Raw genomic sequence first — 19,780 nt, 5'->3', positions numbered from 1 at the left:
AAAATTCAAACATAAATCAGCCTCCACTGTATTTTTAACCACCTACGAAATTCTTCATTTCCTGCCTGTGATACTTCTGACAATGAAAGATTTCAATCTCCCCCACTCCCGCTCTGAGAAGGTGCCCTTAGGGCAGTGGTAGGGGTCCAGGCCTGGGCCCTCTGGGTCCAGCAAGCCCACGATGGGGCTGGGATGGAAGAATAGACTTAGGGGTCTCCATGACAAATTTGCCAGGGCTGGGGCTAGCCAATACAGTGCTTTTGTGCAGGGTTGAAAAGGGCACCCCCTGCACAGGAAATCCTTGGGTTCCCACCTGGAGTGCCCTCTCCCATCTTCAACTTACCCAATCTCGTTTATCCTCCAAGACCCATAGCCTCCACAAAGCCACCCCGAATATGCATGGCATTCTTTTTTTACCCTGAGCTCCTAATGTATCAACAGTAAGTACCAAACAGCTGGCTTTTAATTATATGTTGTCTGGCATTCACTATTTCATGTTGTCAGTCTGTCTCTCTAACTAGATTGATGATATCTTGAGGGTAATGATTGCTTCTTATTTTATACGTCCACCTTACAATCAACGAGGGTGCCTTTTATCTGGGCACTTTACAAATAACAAGGCCGTTAAAAACATAATCCTACGGTGTCTAAGCTGTCTAGTCTCCCCAGTGTGCCCATTTCATAGACAAGAAAATTGAGAGCCAAAGAAGAGGCTTGACTTGCCCAAGGTCAGAAAGTGAGAACCTGACCTGGCCAAGAGTGAATCCAGTTCTCCTGTTTGCCAGTGTGCTGCTTGATTTCCCTTAAAAATTAGCTACAAAATTCCCAAATAGACAGTTCAGGACGCTCACTGGAGAACAAAGACAGACAGACAGCTGGCCAACGGTAATCCATCTGCATATGGACAGAATTTCTGGCACAAAGCCAGGCCAAGCTGCATTAGGCTCGACAAACAGCCCCCATGGGAATCAAAGCTGGTCTTTGAACGTACCATGGGGTGAAAGGATCTCAGTGGGTTACCTGGGGTTCTTTCAATCTCCCCAGCACCCGTCTGCAATGTCTGGGCACGTGAAACCCACAGTTGATCTCAGTAGGAAGGATGAGTAGAGAGGTGAAGAGGGCGTCTCCTCTCTGAATAGAATGTATGTGAGTGGCTGCATTTTGCAGTAAATGACACATCCTTAGTAACAGGAAATAAACCAATATTGGCCCAAAACTCCTAACAGCAGATGGTTTACAATAATATCAAAGTTGACAGAAACTAGTATCAAAATAATAGCAAAAAATACGAATGGCAACAACTGCTAAGCAAAACCCCATAATGAAAAGCTGGAATCAGGTGCCTTAGTCTTGCTATCTCTCCTGGTCACTTACAAACCACAGTATCAACCACTTAGTATTTCTCACAACAACCCTATAAGTCTGGCATGACGAGCTTATTTTATAGTCATGGGAATCAAGGCTCAGCGAGTTTAAGTGTTTTGCCCCAAATCACACCACAGCTAAGTGGCAGAGCTGGGACTGGAATCCAAGTCAGCCTCACTCCAAAATTCCCCCTTTTACTACAACCCACGTAGGCTCTCATTCCAGCTTCAATTCAGGCATTTTGTCCCATTAGCAGGTACGTGGGACAGGCTCTGGTTTGGAAAATCCAAGGCTCACTGGGGAGAAGGATGACAGCTCACCCATCAGTTCACCGTGAGTGGGGAAGAGAGACAAGGGACTGACATGAAGCATACCCACGGCTTTTTCTTGGTGCCAAACAAACGCAGAAGGAATCACTTTTAAAAGAACACAGTGTTTTTCCTTCTCTTCTCACCTCCCCTGGGCCTGTGCCTATGATAATTGGGAAGCAGAGAGTCTGGTTTTTCTGGGATCAGAACCAAAGCTATGAAGAGTGTTCTGACAGTAAATGCTGTTGATTGACAGTTGATGGACAGTGTTCTAGAGTAAGTTTTTCCTGGGCTGAGTGTTAAGCTAAGAACTGCACTAAACAACTGCTCAATAGCCTGCTTCCTGTTCAGATAGAATTTACTACACTTTCCTGCTGTGGGCCTCAGTCAGGCAGCCAGATGAGATGGTATCTCAGGTTCCCTCCAGCTCCATCATTCAGTGACTCTATCAAGAAGAGAAAACAGATCTGAAAAGACTTTTCCCCCCAAACACTGTCAAGGTTATTATTCACACACAGAAACACAGACTCGAACAGAGAGATAACTGGTCAGAAAATAAGAAGCTGCAATGCTGTTCTCATACTCTTTGACCCAATAATTCCACTTGTGTGAATTTATCTTAAAGAAATAATTCAAAAGGACAGAGCTATGTACACTAAGATAATTGCTTTAGCATAATTTGGTGGTAACATCCTATAAAATAATACAAGAATAAGATGCGTTCACTTGGTGGCAATATACCCCACTGCAAATGTTGATTTCAAAACATGGGGAAATGGGACTTCCCTGGTGGTTCACTGGTTAAGAATCCCCCTGCCAATGCAGGGGACACAGTGGGGCAAGTAGGGGGAGGGGCGGGTTTGATTCCTGGTCCAGGAAGATTCCACATGCCATGGGGCAACTAAACCCACGTGCCACAATTACTGAAGCCTACACACCCTGAAGCCTGTGCTCTGTAACAGGAGAAACCAATGCAATGAGAAGCCTGTGCACTATAACTAGAGAAATCCTGTGCTCAGCAACAAAGACCCAGTCTAGCCAAAAATGAATATAAATTTAAAAAAAATTTTTTTTAAGCTTTAAAAAAAGCACATGGGAAAATGTCTATTTCAAATATCCATTAATGAGTCATGAAATAAACTTAATAGGTCTCCTGCCACTAGCTTTTTTCAGTTGAACAGACTGGATTAGAAGACATTTGAGTGCATCATAGGTGGTAAAGGTGTTTATTAGGGAACATTAGTTTTGGTTATATGGGTAACTGGGTTACCAGACAAAATTGGATCCCAGTCAAAGCATTTCAAAGGACATGGGTCTACAGCATACTCTATGGACAGGACTGAAAGTGAAAAGTGAAAGTCAGTCGCTCGAGTCCAACTCTTTGTAATCCCAAGAACTGTAGCCTGCCAGGCTCCTCCGTCCATGAAAGTCTCCAGGCAAGGGTGCTGGAGTAGGTTGCCAATTCCTTCTCCAGGGGACCTTCCAGGCCCAGGGATTGAACCCGGGTCTCCTGCACTGCAGGCAAATTCTTTACCGTTTGACCCACCAGGGGGAGGTATGATAGGACTACAACAGCGTAAAATATAATGTCTGAGACCAAGCCCGGACCAGAATACACGGAAACAAAGGCAGGAACTGCACTGAGTGGTAGGATAAAGGAAGCTGCTTTTCACTTAAAAGTCTTCTGTGACGTTTGTAGGCTGTTACAATAAAACAAGAAAAATAAGAACAAGACGAAAAGGATGAATAACAACAGATCATTGTCAGTTCCCAAAGGGCCAAGGGGCTCAAGATGGGGCTTCGAGGTGAGGCAGTGCTTCAGTATGGTCTTGAAGGTCCATAGTGAAGAAATGACAGAATTGAAGGGATGGGAACTGACTTCCTCAAACAGCGCAAAGTGGTCCCTAAAAGCTTGAAGGACACAGATGACGATGTGGTGAAAAAATAGCGTCTCCTGTGCTGTAAAGTGGCTTTGGGTAAGTAAGGAAAGGCATAGCTCCACCCCTGGGCGGGGCATTGTTCCTTCCGGACCAATCCAGGTACTCTCTCCCCACCGCCTTCGACGCTAAGGCCACAAAGAAAGGTTGCCCCTCACAAACATGGCCGCACCAAGCTGGCCACGCCCCTCAGTTAGATGGCGACCGCCGTTAGTCCCGCCTCCCGCCACCTCGGCGGCCAATGAGGGAGAAGCACGAGACTTTGCACATGCGTGGCGCCACCAGTGGGCGCGTCCAATAATGTCTCCGGGAACCCGTCGAGTAACATGACTAAAAAGAAGCGGGAGAATCTGGGCGTTGCTTTAGAGGTGAGGGGAGAAACGGGGGCTGCAGCATGTCGTGAACTTCTCCCCGCGGCGGATGGTGGGTCGGCCGGGCTACTGGTTGGAGGAAGGAGTAAGAGGAGGAGATGAGGGCGACGTGGGTTTGGGAGAGGGACGCGAGGGTGAGAGACGGCCCGCTGGGAGAATCGAAGGTTGCAGGGCCCGAGGGGTCACGAGAGGTGGGAACAGAAGGTGAGCGGACTTCCAGAGGGGAAGAGACTCGCGGGTAAATTTGGAGGCCCTGAGAGGAAACGTTTAAGTGAAAGGGGGAACCCAAAGGGGGCGGGTACTCGGAAGTAAGGGGGATCCCCAAGGGGTAGAAATCTGTAGATGAGGGGACCCCCGAAGGTCAGGGACCCCATACTGTTTAGTATATCACTGGTGGCCTGAGATGGGGAATTTTTCTTCTGGGGTACTGAAGCATGGAGCTTGAAAAGTACTTTGTGAGAATCTGTAGAGGATTCGGGAATGGTGTTCTCAAAGAGCTTAAAAAAACTGCATAAGGAAGGGAAAGAAAATTGATGCCTATTGAGCAAGTGCTATTTGTTACTTTATTTGCATTCCTGGTTAATCCTCACTACAAGCCTGTGAGATTTTTACAGATGGGGAAACAAGTTTCAAGTAGAGCCCGAGTGGAAATGGTTGAGGTGCCCAAATTCAAGCACAGGTGGTTTGCCTTCTGCTGCATCTTGTTTCTCCCGGTTTATGGTTCCCTTAGATCAGCCTTTCAGCAGTTGCAGGAAATATACTGGGCACTTGTCTTCTTGAACTTAGTCCCAGTTCAGTGGTTCTCAGTCTTAAGAATGCATTGAGGATCATCTGCCTTGTTAAAAATGGGGAGTTGAATTCTCCCCCATCCCAGGTAATTCAGTAGAACTTGGGTGTGTATTCTTAACAAAGTATCTGTATTTTTAACAAGCTCCACCCATGCTTAATGCAGGAGGTTTTAGTACCACCACTTGAGAAATATTGGCCTACTCGGTAGGGAACAAGGTTGATGGAATCTTCTTGCATTGGGATGACCAAAAATTTCATTCGAGTGTTTCTGTAAGATGTGGAAAAACACGAACAAACTTTGGGAAGACAGTTCAATCCCTGAGTCGGGAAGATCCGCTGGAGAAGGAAATGATGACTCACTCCAGTATACTTGCCTAGATAATTCCACGGACAGAGGAGCCTGGCGGGATACAGTCCATGGGGTCAGACACAACTGAGTAACTAACACACAATAAAATCAAATATAGATGCTAAAATGAGATGGCACTCTGAAATGGGAAAAGCCTAGACTTTATAGCCTATATTAGGACATGATAAGCTGCTGTAACAGAAATCCCCAAATTCGGGGTTTTGTTTGTTTATAAAGGATCAGATAGTAAATGTTTTCGGCTTTATGGGCCATATAGTCTCTATTGCAACTACAGTTAACCCTCGTTGTTCACAGATTATGTATTGTGCATTTGTCTACTTGCTAAAATGTGCTTGTAACCCCCAAATCAATACTTGAAACGGTTCAGTAGTAATTACCAAACTGACTGAAAGCATTGAGATTTGATTCACCTGAGGCACACGTGTCCAGTTACAGTCAAACAAGGCAATAGTGTGTCTTTATTTTTCAACTCTTCTGTGAGCTATGCACTAGTGTCCTTTTTCTGGTCTATTTAGTGCCAAGTTTCCTGCATTGTTGTGCTTTTGGTTGGTGATTTTGCAGTTTAAAATGGCCCTCAAGTGTAGGCCTGAAGTGCTGTTCAGTTTTCCAAAGTGCAAAAAGGCTGAGCCATGCCTTATGGAGAAAATGTGTGTGTGAGAGTAGCTTTCTCAGGCATCATTATATAATGTGCTGTTGGATGTGCGTTCAATGTTAATTAAACAACAGTATATATTAAATAAGGTCTCTTTAGACACAAGCACACAGGGTTTTGTATTGATCAGCTGATAAAAGTGTTGTGACCGGAGGCTCTCTGGAACCTAACTTGGTTCAGTATTTGCTAATTTTTTGTTGGCAACTTTATAGAACATAACTACCAAAATAATGAGACTCAGCTATACTAAAAAATAACCAAAAACTATACTTAGCACAAAAAGCAGCCATAGGCAGTATGTAAACTAATGAGTGTTACAATAAAACTTTATTTACAAAAGCAAGTCATACATCCAATAAAACTTTTATTTACAGAAACAGGTCGTGGACCGTATTTGACCCACAGGCCATTGTTTGCCAACTCCCGGTCTAGGGTACCAGGACAGTAGTGGTTCTGCCATATTCCTTTGGTCTTGTGGTTCTGCTGTCCCCCAGAGCCTTGTTGTCACCTCATGAATGAAGCTAGGTTGCACCACACTGAAGTGTTCACTGACAGGAAAGATAGAGTGGAGGAAGTACACTCAGTGTCTTAAGAGTACTGGGCCCAAAGTGCCCTCTCCCCATTGGCAAAGATTGCAGCTAAGATGCAAGGCCTGTAAGGGGTGGCTCGTAAATACATTCATCACCTAGGAGACCATGTGCCCAACTAGGGCTCCATTTCTGTGGAAGAAGAAGTAAGTGTATTTTACTGGACAGCCTGTCTCCTCAGCAGACTGCATCTTACCTCACAGGGTAGTTTTGAGGATTAAATGAGAGAGTGTTTGTAAAGGAGCATGTGTGACACACAATGGATAGTCAATAAACAAGGCTTTCTCATTGGTAGCCATCCTTCCATTGTAAGTAAGTTTGGACTTTATAGTTTCCTCATTGGTAACATGAAGGATTGAACATCACCAGGGCTTGCAGACTCAGTGACTATGGTCCACATATAGATCATAGATGTTCATAGATATCTTTTGTTTGTCTGATATGGGTTTTATTTATTTGTGATAATACCTTTCCTTTTTTCATATTTTTATTTACTTTCTTTGTTTTGGCTGCTTACTTGTGACAGCTGGGATCTTACTTTGGGTCTTTCTTTTGACAAGTGGGTTTTTTTTTTTTTTTAATTCCAGCATGTGGGATCTAGTTCCCTGACCAAGATGGAACCTGGGCTCCCTATATTGGGAGCATAAATTCTTAGCCACTGGACCACCAGGGAAGTCCCTGATGTGAGTTTTAAAAGTGTTTTGAATGTGGTGATGTGCCTGCTTTCCTAGTGCCTTATACCAATCAGTTTTGCCTGTTTTTTTATTAACCTGTCAATGTCAATATAAGTATTTACACTGGTCATCTTGATGATTAGGTTACTTTTGTTTGGATATTCTAAGGTTTGAGCTCTGCAACTGTGCGCGTGAGAAAAAACTTGGCATCTGGCTGTCTCCTCACCTTGCTCCTCCTTTGCCCCCTGCAGATCTGAGTATTGAATGTGCTCTGGTGTTCAGGAGCAGCAGATATTGTCCTGTTATTAAAAGTCATGTGCTCCGAGCCAATGAAGTGGTGATTTAATAAAAAATGTTTGTTAATCTGACGAGTACGGTAAAACCCCCACAAGTGAGTGATTTCAGCACCTGCAGACAGTCTCCACTTGCTGTAATGAAGCAGTTACTGAGCAGGCAGCGCTCCCCCTGAGGGCTGGCTCGGGCCAGCTGGACTGGACAGTCACCTCCCAGGACATTAAGGCATCTCTCACCCTCCCCCACTTGTGGCTCCTTTCAAAGCCTTTTTATCCAACTCATGTGCCACCTTGTGAGATCTCAGATTTGGGGAAAAACTGGCTACCAAGTTTTATTCTGAATAACAAGAGAGAATTATAATTCAGATGAGAAATCGCCACCTCTGGTACTGATTTTCAAATTGTGTGGGAGGAGGGAAAGATTTTATTTCCTTCTAAACTGATAGAAGGATTCTGCCTGAGGGAAAGCTTGCGTTTCAGTCTCAATGGATAGGATTTTGGCTCACATAAAACCTGTTAGTTTTTTAATTTCTGATAGTAATGACCTGTTATTTGGTCATTGTACTTTCCCGCCACAACTGGACCATTCACCTTGGTGTCTTTAAATGTTTCAATAGTCTTAACAGATGTGCAGTGTCTTGGCTGACATTTAGAGAGTTGGATCTGGTGCCCAGTACAAAAAATCTATCAGTTTGGAAAACTTTTAAGCTACAAGTTACAGAAAACTGACCTCAGTGACCTAAAAAAACAAGAATACACTTTTTTCCCCCCATCACAAGAAATTTGGAGGGAGGTAGCTACTGACTTTAGTTCAAAAGGTTAGCTATGTCAGGGCTGGTGTTTCTGCGTTTTCTTAGCTGTTTCCTCTGTTCACAAGATAGCTGCCACAGCCCCAGTCATCATATTCAACTTTAAGTCAGGGAGGCAAAGAAAAAGGAACTATAACACTCTTTGTCCTTTTTGTCAGTGAAGCATAAGCTCTCTTGGGAGTCTCCCAGCTGACTTCTGGATCATCTCTTTGCTTAGAACTGGAACATGACGACTTCTGGCTGCATTGAGGCTGGAAAAGTATCTTTGAGCTTTTCTAACTTCTATGGTGGCACACAAAGGAGGAGGGGCTGGGAATCAATGTTGTGTTGACCAACTAACAGTATCTACTAGAGGGAATAAAAGTGAGTGGTAGCCATTTAAAATTCACTGGAATTCTTATCAGAGAAAGAGGCCAGGATCAGTGATGGTGAAAGACAGGTGAAAGACAGGTGGTAGGATGAGAGGAAAAATTGACCAAGGCAGGATGAGCACTAGGAGGAGAGGAGCCTGGACACTTGTGTTTGTGTGATGTCAGCCCCCGCTGTGAACTCCCTGAGGGCAGTGAGAGGCAGCAGCACTGAGTGTGGCTGAAGACCGTCTCGGTTCCAAAACAGGCTGTGTACAAGGCTGGTGCGAACCTACCAGCTTTCTAAGACAAAGGTTAGAAGCAGCCTAGTGGGCCATCAATAAATATTTACTGAATCGGCCTTGAGAGGCTAGAGGAGGCATTGAACCCTCACCTCTTGACTTCTGGGCCCAGTTGACTGGTTCATCGATCAGAGGTCAGGAGCCCACAGTGGAGCAGGCATCTGGACACTGCCTTGCTGGCTGCCGCCCAGCCAGGGGCTTGGAGAAAGGCTTGAGGCCTGTGGACACAGTTCAAGGGCGACTGACCATTAAATAAGCCTCACCTGCTGCCAGGCACAAGCGACAGGTTGCCATTGGGCAGGTGATTTCTCTTGGGCAGCCTGTGTCTGGCTCCACTCCACTTGACGGGGGTCAGGAGACTAAAACCTCATTACCTAACGCGGCTGGATGTCAGCGTGTGTGGAAGTGGCTGTTTGCCAGCATCTTAATTAATGAATTCATAAGGCGCGGGGTAGATGCCAATTCTTAAAAAGGGCTCTGAGCCTTTCAGCGATGAAGAGGCTTTTGCTAATTTATCAAAAACTATATACTGGAGGCAAGAAGAGAAAACAAAGCTCAGGTGTTCTGGCCCAGGGACGACTGAAGGCTCCAGGCGCAGACTGACATGGCTCTGCTTGTGAGCTGCTCAAAGGCCAGGGGGTCTCAGAAGGCTTCAGAGCTCGTGAGGGCTTCAGCCGGGCCCCCAAGTTCCTGACCTGGGGCAGGGAGTGACTCTCCAGAGAAATGACCAGCCCCTTAGCTCTCTGCTTTTCCTGAAACTTGTTCATTGATTACAAACTGGATGGGTTTGCTGTCGTCTGCCCAGCCTAGCAGAGAAACTTCTGATGATTTGGGAGCCGTGATGGAGGTTTCTGTTTTCTACCCTCAGAAAACAAAAGAGCCTCCTCCACAGAAAACATCCCTTAGGGGCTATCAGGGTAATCCGTCCTCTGGGGTTTGAGGCTGGTCCCCTGGAAAATCAGGGCCCGTGACCCCCACGTGAGTTGGCTGTGTGGCTTCCAGGCCCCAGATGGGAAGCCGGAGACCATCTGTGCTGGCGGGCTGGCTTCTCTCCCCATCATAATAAACGTCCTGGGGCTTCCCTGACGTGTGAGAATGAGTGGGTTTCCAGAAATCCAGTTCCTGGACTGCTGGGGCTGGAGATGAAACAGTTGACCCCACTCTTCAGGCTGTGGATTGTTAACAAGTAAGAAGAAAGGCTATGGGGAAAGAAGAGGTTTTCAGGCCCAACTAGCCCACCTTTTTCCTTCTCAGACACGTATTTGTTCTGTGCGCTTTGTCAGGGTGCTTTGGCAGCATAGGTCGTTTGGGGGAGGGTGCCTCGGATGTCTGAAGCTCAGAGTTGGAAGGTAATAATTGCCTTCAGTGTGAGGACATGCTGGGCTCCCATCTCACTGTCTCCAGGCAAACAGATTTCAGTCAGGTTCTTCCCTCACAGCGAGTATCTGTTATGTGGACAGAAACCAAGCAAAGCCCTTGTACAAGATTATTCAGAACAGAGAATCTGTTAAAGCCAGATCAACAAGCTTAGATGGGCTTCAACTGGGATGTGTAATGATTTTGTTCCACAGAACCCTTCTTTGTCATGAATGTTTTCATGAGGGATTTTGGTGAAAGAGCTTGAAGTGGTGGAAAGAGCATGAGCTCTGAAGCAGAAAAACACCGATTCAGACCCCAATTCTGCCACTTCCCAGTGCTGTGACCTAGATGGGTTTGCATAAACACACAGGAGTTTGCTCCTCTGTAAAAAGGGGAAGGTCCCTTTCTTGCAGAGTTGATGCAGACATTGGGGAGCATGTGGGAAGCTGCCCACAGACTGGCCCAGGGTGTAAGTGGAGGTTTCGCCTAAGAGCTGAAAGTGGCTCCAGGCTGGTGGCTCTGCGTGTCCCCCTGGGCTGGTGGCTCACAGCACTGACTCCCACCACCACCCCCTCGGGTACCGGCTGTGTGACCCTGGACAGGTTACTTCATCCCCGTGGCCCAGGTTTCCTCATCTGCAGGATGTGGGTACTGACACTTCTCCTCACCGCCCAGGGTTATTGTGAGCGTCCTGTGAGGGAGCCATGTGAGGCGTTTAGAGCAGTGCCTGCCCCCAAAGTGCTGGCTGCTGCCGGTATTACTGTGGACCTTGGGCTTCCAGAGCCTGCTCTGACTGGCGCGCTGCCATCCAGACACATGTAAGTCCATGATTTGGCTTGGGCTCAGGTCCCTCGACACCGTGCTCGTTACTGGATCTTGGTACAGGAAGGATCTGGCCAGGCCGGGGTAGGATATGTCCCGTGACCACTGCTTGACCCCTTAACTCATTCTCAGCCCCTGTCACTCATAGCCCAGAAGCTCCCAAGAGCAAGGCCAGCAAGACTGGAAATGACTTCCTAAAACCGGAAAGCACAGTGGCTTGCCTGGCAGCGCCAAGCCCCAAGTGTGCCTCTGCCCTTTTCCAGAAGAAAGTCTGGCCCTAGACAGCGGCTCCTTAGGAAGTGGGCGGGGGCCACCTCCCGGGCTGTCGGCATGTTTCTGGGAGCACCATTCAGCACCTTCAGTAGGAGAATCTTCAGTGGGAGAGCCACAGCCTGCAGCTTGTGCTTGTTAGCAGACCTGGAAATGGCCGCCCGTGGGCTTGGCCTGACCAGGATCCTGAGTGCTTATCCTTCCCTGCCCCCAAAGGGGCCACTTCAGTATCAGGAGGCTCCACACTCCTGAAAAGATGCCCCCTGGGGATTCTGGGAGAATTTTACAGTTTCTCTTAACACAGTAGTTTTATGGCATATAGGACCCCAGGGAGACTTCCCTAAAGCTGTGAGGATAGGGTGTTATTCCCCAAGTCAGGCGGCAGAGGCGGTTTTGCTTAATACTGAACTGCCTGCAGGGAGCCCAGAGCTGCTTCTGACGGAGGGGCCCTGGCCCCGATGCCAGCCAGCAGGAGCAGTGGCCTCACTCGGCTGGGGCCGGGGCCTGTTCTGACCTTAGCGTCTGCCTTCAGAACTCCAAGATCTGCTGCAGGAAACACCCCCGCCTCTGGGGAGAATCCTTGGTCTTAAACTTTTCCCCACTGAGCCTGCTCCTCTGCCCACTCTCTGAGCCACTGCCCAGCCTCCAGTCCCCTAGCCCCAGCTTGGGTAAGAAGGGCAGCAGTTCCCGTTCTGATTGGAGGAATCCCTCGTGGGCCTTTCTGGTTAAAGTATTGAGTTGGCCAGAAAGTTCGTCCAGATCTTTTCAAAAGATGGTACAGAAAAACCTGAGCAAACTGTTTGGCCAACACAGTATAGACTTTCTGGCTCCCGTCTCCAGGACCTCCCCCGGGGCCCTCAGTTCCCCACTCCTTGAGAGATGCTCCCTGCCTGTCTCCTCCTCCTTCCTCCCCACACGGCTCAGACTGGCAGTCTCCATGGGTACGTTTTAGCCACTGCTGGTCTTGGGGTCAAGAGCACACTTTACTGTCAGGACAGGCTGCCTGTTCACCACCTGTTTCCCGGCCCCCTGAGCTGCTTGCACACAAGTGTACACAACACCTAGCGGGTGCTTGTGTGGCGTGCCAGAAGGCAAGCAGTGGTGCGGGGCTCACACCACGGCCTCACTGATTGCTCGGGCCCCTGTGCGGCCATGCTCTGCCTACGGCCTGAGACACACTCTTCATGCCCCTGTATTAAAACACACTTGGTCTTCTGAGTTTAAACGTAATGCATGGACACTTCTCGTCCGTGTTACTGTCCGCCAGGGGCATCCACTCTCTGCTCCCACACAGCCTGAGTGAGGGCCTGCCTCAGTGCCCACCGTAGCTGTTCCTGTACCTGTGAGAGTCACAGCCAGCAGACTGCTCCAGGGAAGTCCCAGAACTGAACCAGTGGGGCAGCCACGCTCCTCCTGCCGAATGCCTGCTCTCTAGCCTGTTGGGCAGGAGTCCCGGGAGCCTCCCTGGCCTCCGGAGTGTTATCTTCCCTTCCCGTCGGAGTTGGTCGGATCTCTGATGGAGCCTCTTTCTACCTGAAGTCCTGGGCTTTGCGTTCCTGCTCCCAGTTTAGCTGAGCACCTGGCCCCAGAGAGCCGCAGCTTCAGGGAACCTGGGCGCCAGCTGCCAGCCCCCAGCCCCCACCTGCTGTTCTGCATCTTCTCAGATGCCCGCTGGGGCTCAGACCACGCTTGAGTCTGTTCTGCCCCTAGCCGCTGCTCTTGGCCTCTTGACCTCTGCTTCCACCAGGCCCAAACTTTACAACATGGCACCGGCTCCAGACCACCCCAGGTTCATCCAGGGCCGGGTCATAAAATCCCCAGTGTGCCGCATCCCAAGCCGGCTGGGGAGGCCGGTCTGGAGGCATGACTGTTCTGATGGCCGCCCTGCAGGCCCTGCTGACCCTCCATGGACGGGACGGCCGTACCTGAGCCAAGGGGCCCCCCTCCAGCTGCTGCCAGCCAGTGACCAACGGGGAGTTCGCTCCATTTCACACCCCTGTATCTTGCTCCTCTTACTCTTGCCACAAATTAACTCAATTTTCTTTTTATTCCCTAAAGATCTAGTTGAAAACCATTCTCTAATAATGATAGCAAACACTTGTTAAACCTTCACTGTGTGAGGCACTGTTCTAATATTAATACCTTACATGTATTGCTTTGTATCATCTTCACAACTCTTGGAAATAGGAAGCATTATTACCTTTGTTTTATACTCGAGTAAACTGAGGCACAGAATTAAGGAAGTCACCTAGACGTAGCAGGTGACTGGCGAGTCGCCAGAGTACAGCCCATACTCCCTGTTACCACACTTCTCAGGAACTATAGCTTCAGGCTTCTGCGCACTTGGTCTTCCAACTGCTTGCCCAGCTCTGACCCTTATGCTTCCAGAATCTTCTTGACATTTGTCTCCTTATTCTGGTCCTAACCCGTGTTTTCTGTCCTGGTCCTGGCTGTCCTGTCCTCTGTTGCCTTCAGCCTGGTGGCAGAGAGGAGGCTGATCAAAGACTATAGATTTGTTTGGGGGAATCTGCGAAGCGTGTTACTTACGTGCTTGTCACTGTTGTCTGAAAAGCCAACTAGAGGCTTATTTTAGGTCTGTTTCCTGGGTGCCCGCCCGTATTTCAGGTTCCATCTTGCTGGGCTGGCTCTGCTCTGTGGCCATGACTCCCTGACCCCGGTCACAACGTAAAAGACGCATCTTGACCCTCCCTCCACGCCTGATTGGCAGCCAGGAGCCACCAGAAAATGTACTTACTTTTGGCTCTACTTCCTGGGTCTTCGTTGCAGTGAGCAAGGGCTACTTTTTGTTTCGATGTGCTGGCTTCTTATTGCAGTGGCTCAGTTGCCCCATGTCACGTGGAATCTTCCCAGACCAGGGATCGAACGCATGTCCCTGCATTGGCAGGCAGATTCTTAATCACTGAACCAGCAGTGAAGTCCCCAGGTCACTAGAACTTTTGCACCCATTATTATGGCTGCTTGAGAACCGGCTTCTGCTTCAGCAAGTGCTGCAGGGTGTTGGACTGCGGGGGGCACCTTCTGAGGATGGGTCTGGGGCCTGCTGAAGAGCCTCCCGCCAGCCCCAGACTGCCCTCGCTCTGCCCACAGCAGGCAGCTGGGTTTAAAGGAGAATTTGATGTTTAGAAGGGAATCAGAGAGAGCTGCAGCAGGCCATAAATATTCATGGAGGGAGGTTAGAACTTGAGTCCCTAAAACCTTGATTTGTGTTAGTCTGTTTATGCTCATTAAAAAGTGGTAAGTGAAAGTGGGGTATTCATGGAACTGCAGATAAATTGGGCTCGTTGAGATAAAGGCCTCCAGCCGCCAGCTCCACAGGCCCTGCCTAGAGCGTCACAGCAGACTGGTGTGCCCACTTGTGGTTTGCCAACCTCAATTTAAAGATTTTGCTTAGCATGATGAGTTCCTGGCCCCCGGTAGCCTTGTAGAGGTATTTAGGGATGGAAAGCCCCGAAATTCCTCCACAAAATGACATGCACACCAGGGCCTGGCCAAAGGGTGGCAGGGAGAAATCTAACCTAGCGCTAATACTTGCATGGGGTGGTCCACAAAGTATATAATCCACGTGCATGTAGCACTGCTTCTCTAGCTTCTTTCCGCTTCTGTGGGCATCAGGGGAGGGTTTCAGACTCCAGGTGCTAAATGAGACCTAGCCCCGCTCATTCCTCCATGGCTACAAACACAGGGACTGCAGCAGGGCAGGCTTTGTAGTGGCCACAGAGGAGACAGATGGCCACCACGCCTTCTAGGGTAGGAGGTATACAGTCAGCCTTCCTTAGAGGCCAGGCGTCACACACATAAGTGGAGTGGGTTGATCTAGGCTAGGTGTGACCCTGGGCTGCAGATTTATATCATCTACCCAAGGGGCTCCCACAGTTTGGCAAGATGAGGTTTGGACACCCACAGCTGGATGACATAATATGCGCTTGGCTTCATGAGAGAAGGATTGGCTCATCTGCCCAGGGAAGGAGGCAGTACCTCTCCAGCCAAGGGCCGCAGAAAAGGCCTCATGGAGGAGAGAGCACAGCAAGAATTAAGCTTTGTGTGGGACCCAGCATAGCATTTGGTGCCTTGATTTTGGTTTCTGCACCAGGAAATGGAAACCACAAGTCTTAGGGCCTGAGGGGCGGCTGTGTGTGTCAAGGGTGCTGCTGTGAAGGGCGGGCCTCACGGCGGCCTGTCACCTGTTCCTCTTGGCTCCATCCCCACTAACCTTCACATCAGGCTGTTTCCGTTCCCCGAGCCTGGCTCCCCGGCTCTGGTTTCCCTACAGCGCGTGTTCAAGACGGCCTTTGGCCTCCCCAGGCAAAGGCCCATCTCCTGGCTAGGGCTGTTCCCAGGACAGCCCTCCCTTTGGTACCCACTAGCAGGAAATACGGAGAAGGCAATGGCAACCACTCCAGTACTCTTGCCTGGAAAATCCCGTGGACTGAGGAGCCTGGTAGGCTGCAGTCCATGGGGTCGCTAAGAGTCGGACACACGGTGCGACTTCACTTTCACTCTTCACTTTCATGCACTGGAGAAGGAAATGGCAACCCACTCCAGTGTTCTTGCCTGGAGAATCCCAGGGAGGGGAGCCTGGTGGGCTGCTGTCTATGGGGTCGCACAGAGTCGGACACGACTGAATTGACTTAGCAGTAGCGGCAGCAGCAGGAAATGTCACAATTAACCAAGCAATTAACTCAAGGCTCTGCAGTGGCTCCCTCCCACAGAGCCTTGCTTCCAGAGCTGGAGTTGGTGGCAGCTGGGGCTGCAGGGAAGGGGGTAGGTGGTGTGTCATTTGGGCTGAGCGCTGGGACAAGGGAAAGAGGCTGACCCAGAAGGACCAGGGTGGGTACGGGCCAGGAGGAGGGGCTGAAGGCCCAGAGTCTTCAAGGGCAACTCTGACGCTGTCCCCAGAACACTAGGGATGCTGGAATTGTTCTGCACGGTCATTGATTTCCATCTGTACAGGGGCCACTCCAGAAAGGACTGGAGCAGAGAGCTGGCTGAGACCTTTAAGGAGAGGGGCGTTCTACTTTGACTTCTCAGTAAAGTCCTCCTATCTAGGGGACCCAGTCTCCCATTTGTGAAATCGAAGTGGTATTTGCTATCCCTCCCCCGGTTGTGGTAACAGTGAGTGAGGTCATACGGAAAATCAAGCATGAGCTGGATCCAGGGCACTGTTCATCAGCTGCTGTGAGGGACACAGGGCCCCCTGAACTCCCACCGACTGCAGTCTAGGCTCCACCAGCAGGGCAAGAAGCAGCAGACCCAGACCCAAAGAGGTGGCCGATAAGACACCTGGACACAGATGGACACAGGTGAACTTTGAAAGCCAAATGCGTGACACCAGGACCTTGGACGATCCAGTGTAGTACTTCATAAGGCATGTCCCCATAATTCAGATTATTTCCCCAAGAACACATCTCTGAAACTATAATCAAAATAAATGGGAGAACGGGCACCTTTGGCATGTAGCCTTTCAGGAGCTTAGGTATTTTACCACACATTACAGCTACCTTGATGCTGGTCAATGCTTTTGCACAAAAACCAAGTCAGAAACTTTTAATCCGTACTTTTAGTAATTTTTATTGAATCTCATGGGAAAATGTGTATTATTACAACTTGGGTTATTTTAAAATGAAGTGTACCAATGTGAAGAAATGCCTCTGCTTTTTGGCCCCTAGACGTCTAATCACGCATGGAGTGCTTTGGAAAGGCAGAGGCTGCCCGTATCACCTCATTCATTCTAGGATCTGCCTGTGTAGCAGAACTTGCCACATTCAGGGCTCTGGTTGTTCCTGCTGTGGGGCCCAGCTGGGGACACAGCTGACTGAGGGGCTGCTCCTGTCTGCCCCATCCCATGTTTGGCCCGGTGGGTCAGGGCAGCTCAGAAACCCTGAGCAACATTCACAGGTGTCTCTAGCCGGGCTCAGGCTGTACCATGTGGACACAGAGGACAGCAAAGCGTGGATTCGGGGTATGGATGCTGTCCTAAGACTCCTAGAGGCTCCTTCCTCCTCATCCCAGGATCCCAGCTGTCTTGAAAACTGGAAGAGTCTGCCACCCATCTCTACCTGCTGGGTGTGCTGTGTCTTTCAGATCGATGGGCTGGAGAAGAAGCTGTCACAATGTCGGAGAGACCTGGAAGTCGTGAACTCCAGGCTCTGTGGGGCGGAGCTGAGCTCAGAGGCCAGGTGATGCCCCTCCCCACGGCCCCCACCCCTTCGTATCTGTCCCTGGGTCCTGACCTTCAAATTCCACCCCTCACCTCCCCCTGCCTCCAGAGACCTGGGCCCTTTTTCCTCTTGTCCACCCTGCCCTGGCGCACCCGCTGCCCCTTGGGTGGGAAAAAAGCTTGAGCTATTTTGACCTTCCCCCCTCACAGGAGGTCTCTGGAGAAGGAGAAAAGCAGCCTGATGAACAAAGCCTCCAACTATGGTAAGAAAGCTCCTTCCCATTGCCAGCCCCACCCTCCAGTCCCAGGATCAGGAACAGGCAGACAGCCTGGGGAGCCCACAAAGTGATGGGGGTCAAGGGTGCACTTCGGGAGGGGGCCAGCCCTCAGGAGGCCACAGGACTCCACTGAAGGCCCAGCAGCCTAGGAGAGGAGCAGGGTTGCTCTTCTGTTCCAAGGGGGACGGAGAGGCCAGAGGATCTGTTCTCCCCCTTGGGATCAAGGGGGTGGTTGGAGCCAGGCTGAGATCCCTCCCACTCCCCTGACTTGGGAGGCCTGTTCTGGCCCTCTCCTTGCAGACCTCCATTCCCTCCCAGGAAAACCTTGCGATGGGAACGATGGTAGTAGGGTCTTTGGGGTCCAGGATGGACAATGAACCTCCCACGTGGGTGCCGTGAAGGGCTGCTGTGGGTGAAGCGATGCTGCCATCTTCTGGGTGCCGGGCGCCGAGCCAGGGGGAGCCCACACCGGGCCCAGAGCTGGAGGGTGGCCGCTGCCCCCCACCACCCCGCTGCCGCCCTACCCAGTGGCCTGGGAGGTAAAGGGTCTGCAGAGGCTCCTCGGGCTCTGTTCTAGTCACCCTGGGGGGCCAGAGCTGGCCCAGAATCAGCCCTAGAGTAGTTTATACGGCAGGGAACCTCCCTGAGGAATTTGAACGAACACCGTAAGCACGGTGCGTGTCACATACCCCTGCCCGGGTCCTGTCTGGCCTGCCCAAGGCTGGTTTGCACATATCCCCACTCCCTCACAGAGGGAGAGATGAGACCTCAGTTCCCCCCTCAAAGCTGGCAGTTTTCACACAAAATTGTAGCATTTATCACTCAGTTTAGCCCTCACAGAGTACCAGCCACCTCTGTGTCATGAAAGGACACAGCATGGCTGTGGATCAGCTGGGCTGGCATCCTCCAGAGGCAGCCTGACCACCCCGTGAGCACAGACGGCCTCCGCTCACCATCACTAGTTCCTGCTTAGCTGGGCATCCAGCAGAGGGCAGACTGGAGCACTGCTTGTGTGGCCCTACCTTTTGCCTGCTCCCCAAGGGGGGCCCAGCTGCCCTCAGTCTCTGCTTGACCAGATAAGACGCCCCGGAGGGAGGGGCGCCACGGGGCCACCCAGGGACGAGCCGGAGGACCCTCCTGGGGAGGCCGCGCCACCACCCCGCTGGGCTCTCGGCGTAGCCCTTTTGGTGCCTCCCACACATGCTGTCTTCGGCTGCATTTGGAGAGAAACAGTTGAGCAGCATTGGGGGTTGGGGCTTTTTTGGGCCCAGCAGCTACAGCCACAAGGTTTTGAGGATCTGTGCTGATCGAGGACACCTGTCCACCACCTTTTTTCCTCCCAGAGAAGGAGCTGAAGTTGCTTCGGCAGGAGAACCGCAAGAACATGCTGCTGTCTGTGGCCATCTTCCTCCTGCTGACCGTCATCTACGCCTACTGGGCCCTGTGAGGCTGCGATTTCTCCGGTCAGCCCTGGCTTCCCCTCAGCTCCGTGATCATAGCTAAGCAGGCCCTTCGAGCCTCAAGAGGACCAAAGTACAAGGCTGTTTCTCCCTGACCCAGACATTGGAGCAGGGCTTCATGTTGGCCTGGCCCCTCTCACCTCCCATTCCCGCTGTGGGCTTGGGGCTCCAGAAGGACTTCGTGCTGGCTTAGCCCAGGGGAAAGGCAATAAAGAACCTGTGTGCCGAGAAAATGTCATGACCCGATGGCAGTAGGGTGGCATTCAGGATTCAAGGGAGGAAAGGGGCTGTGAAGGTAAGCCCCCAACCCAGGTGGGGAATAAGGCGGTGACAAAGCACCTGCTCAGGCAGAACCTCAGTGGGAGCCACATCGAGAGCTTGGGCTGCTGGGCTGAGGCCGACCTGGCACCACTTGTCCCTGTGCCCTCCAGACACGGTCTGGCACCTCAGCTGGCGCCTGCCTGTGATCACAGCAGAAAAAGTGCAGCCTGGGGACTCGTGCTTGTGTGGTGGTCCCACTGGAGGGCAGAGTTAATCCAGTATCTTCAAGAGGCAGCAGGCCTGGTGAGGTGTGGCAGAGCCAGTGGGCAGCCAGGGCCACAGTCACGA

The 19,780-nt window shown here is 50.6% G+C and overlaps 1 protein-coding gene across 4 annotated transcripts; it reads left to right on the top strand.

Moving 5' to 3' along the window:
* Positions 1–2,901: 2,901 nt before the first annotated feature.
* On the top strand, positions 2,902–19,404 carry CCDC167 (coiled-coil domain containing 167). 4 transcript variants are annotated; one of them, XM_061398064.1, is made up of 4 exons: positions 2,902–4,033; positions 17,358–17,452; positions 17,644–17,696; positions 19,060–19,148. In XM_061398064.1, the coding sequence occupies exons 1-4, from the start codon at positions 3,937–3,939 to the stop codon at positions 19,064–19,066; spliced, it is 252 nt and encodes an 83-aa protein (XP_061254048.1). In that variant the 5' UTR covers positions 2,902–3,936; the 3' UTR covers positions 19,067–19,148. The 4 variants fall into 4 exon arrangements, with proteins under 4 accessions (XP_061254048.1, XP_061254046.1, XP_061254045.1 ...); XM_061398062.1 differs by having other exon boundaries at positions 3,807–3,978; positions 19,055–19,404; XM_061398061.1 differs by having other exon boundaries at positions 3,867–3,978; positions 17,286–17,452; positions 19,055–19,404.
* Positions 19,405–19,780: the final 376 nt, after the last annotated feature.

This window comes from Bos javanicus, chromosome 23 (genome assembly GCF_032452875.1).
Source record: "Bos javanicus breed banteng chromosome 23, ARS-OSU_banteng_1.0, whole genome shotgun sequence".
Lineage (NCBI taxonomy): Eukaryota > Metazoa > Chordata > Mammalia > Artiodactyla > Bovidae > Bos > Bos javanicus.
The sequence above is the reverse complement of the archived record's forward strand: the minus strand, read 5'-3'. Positions and strand labels throughout refer to the sequence as shown.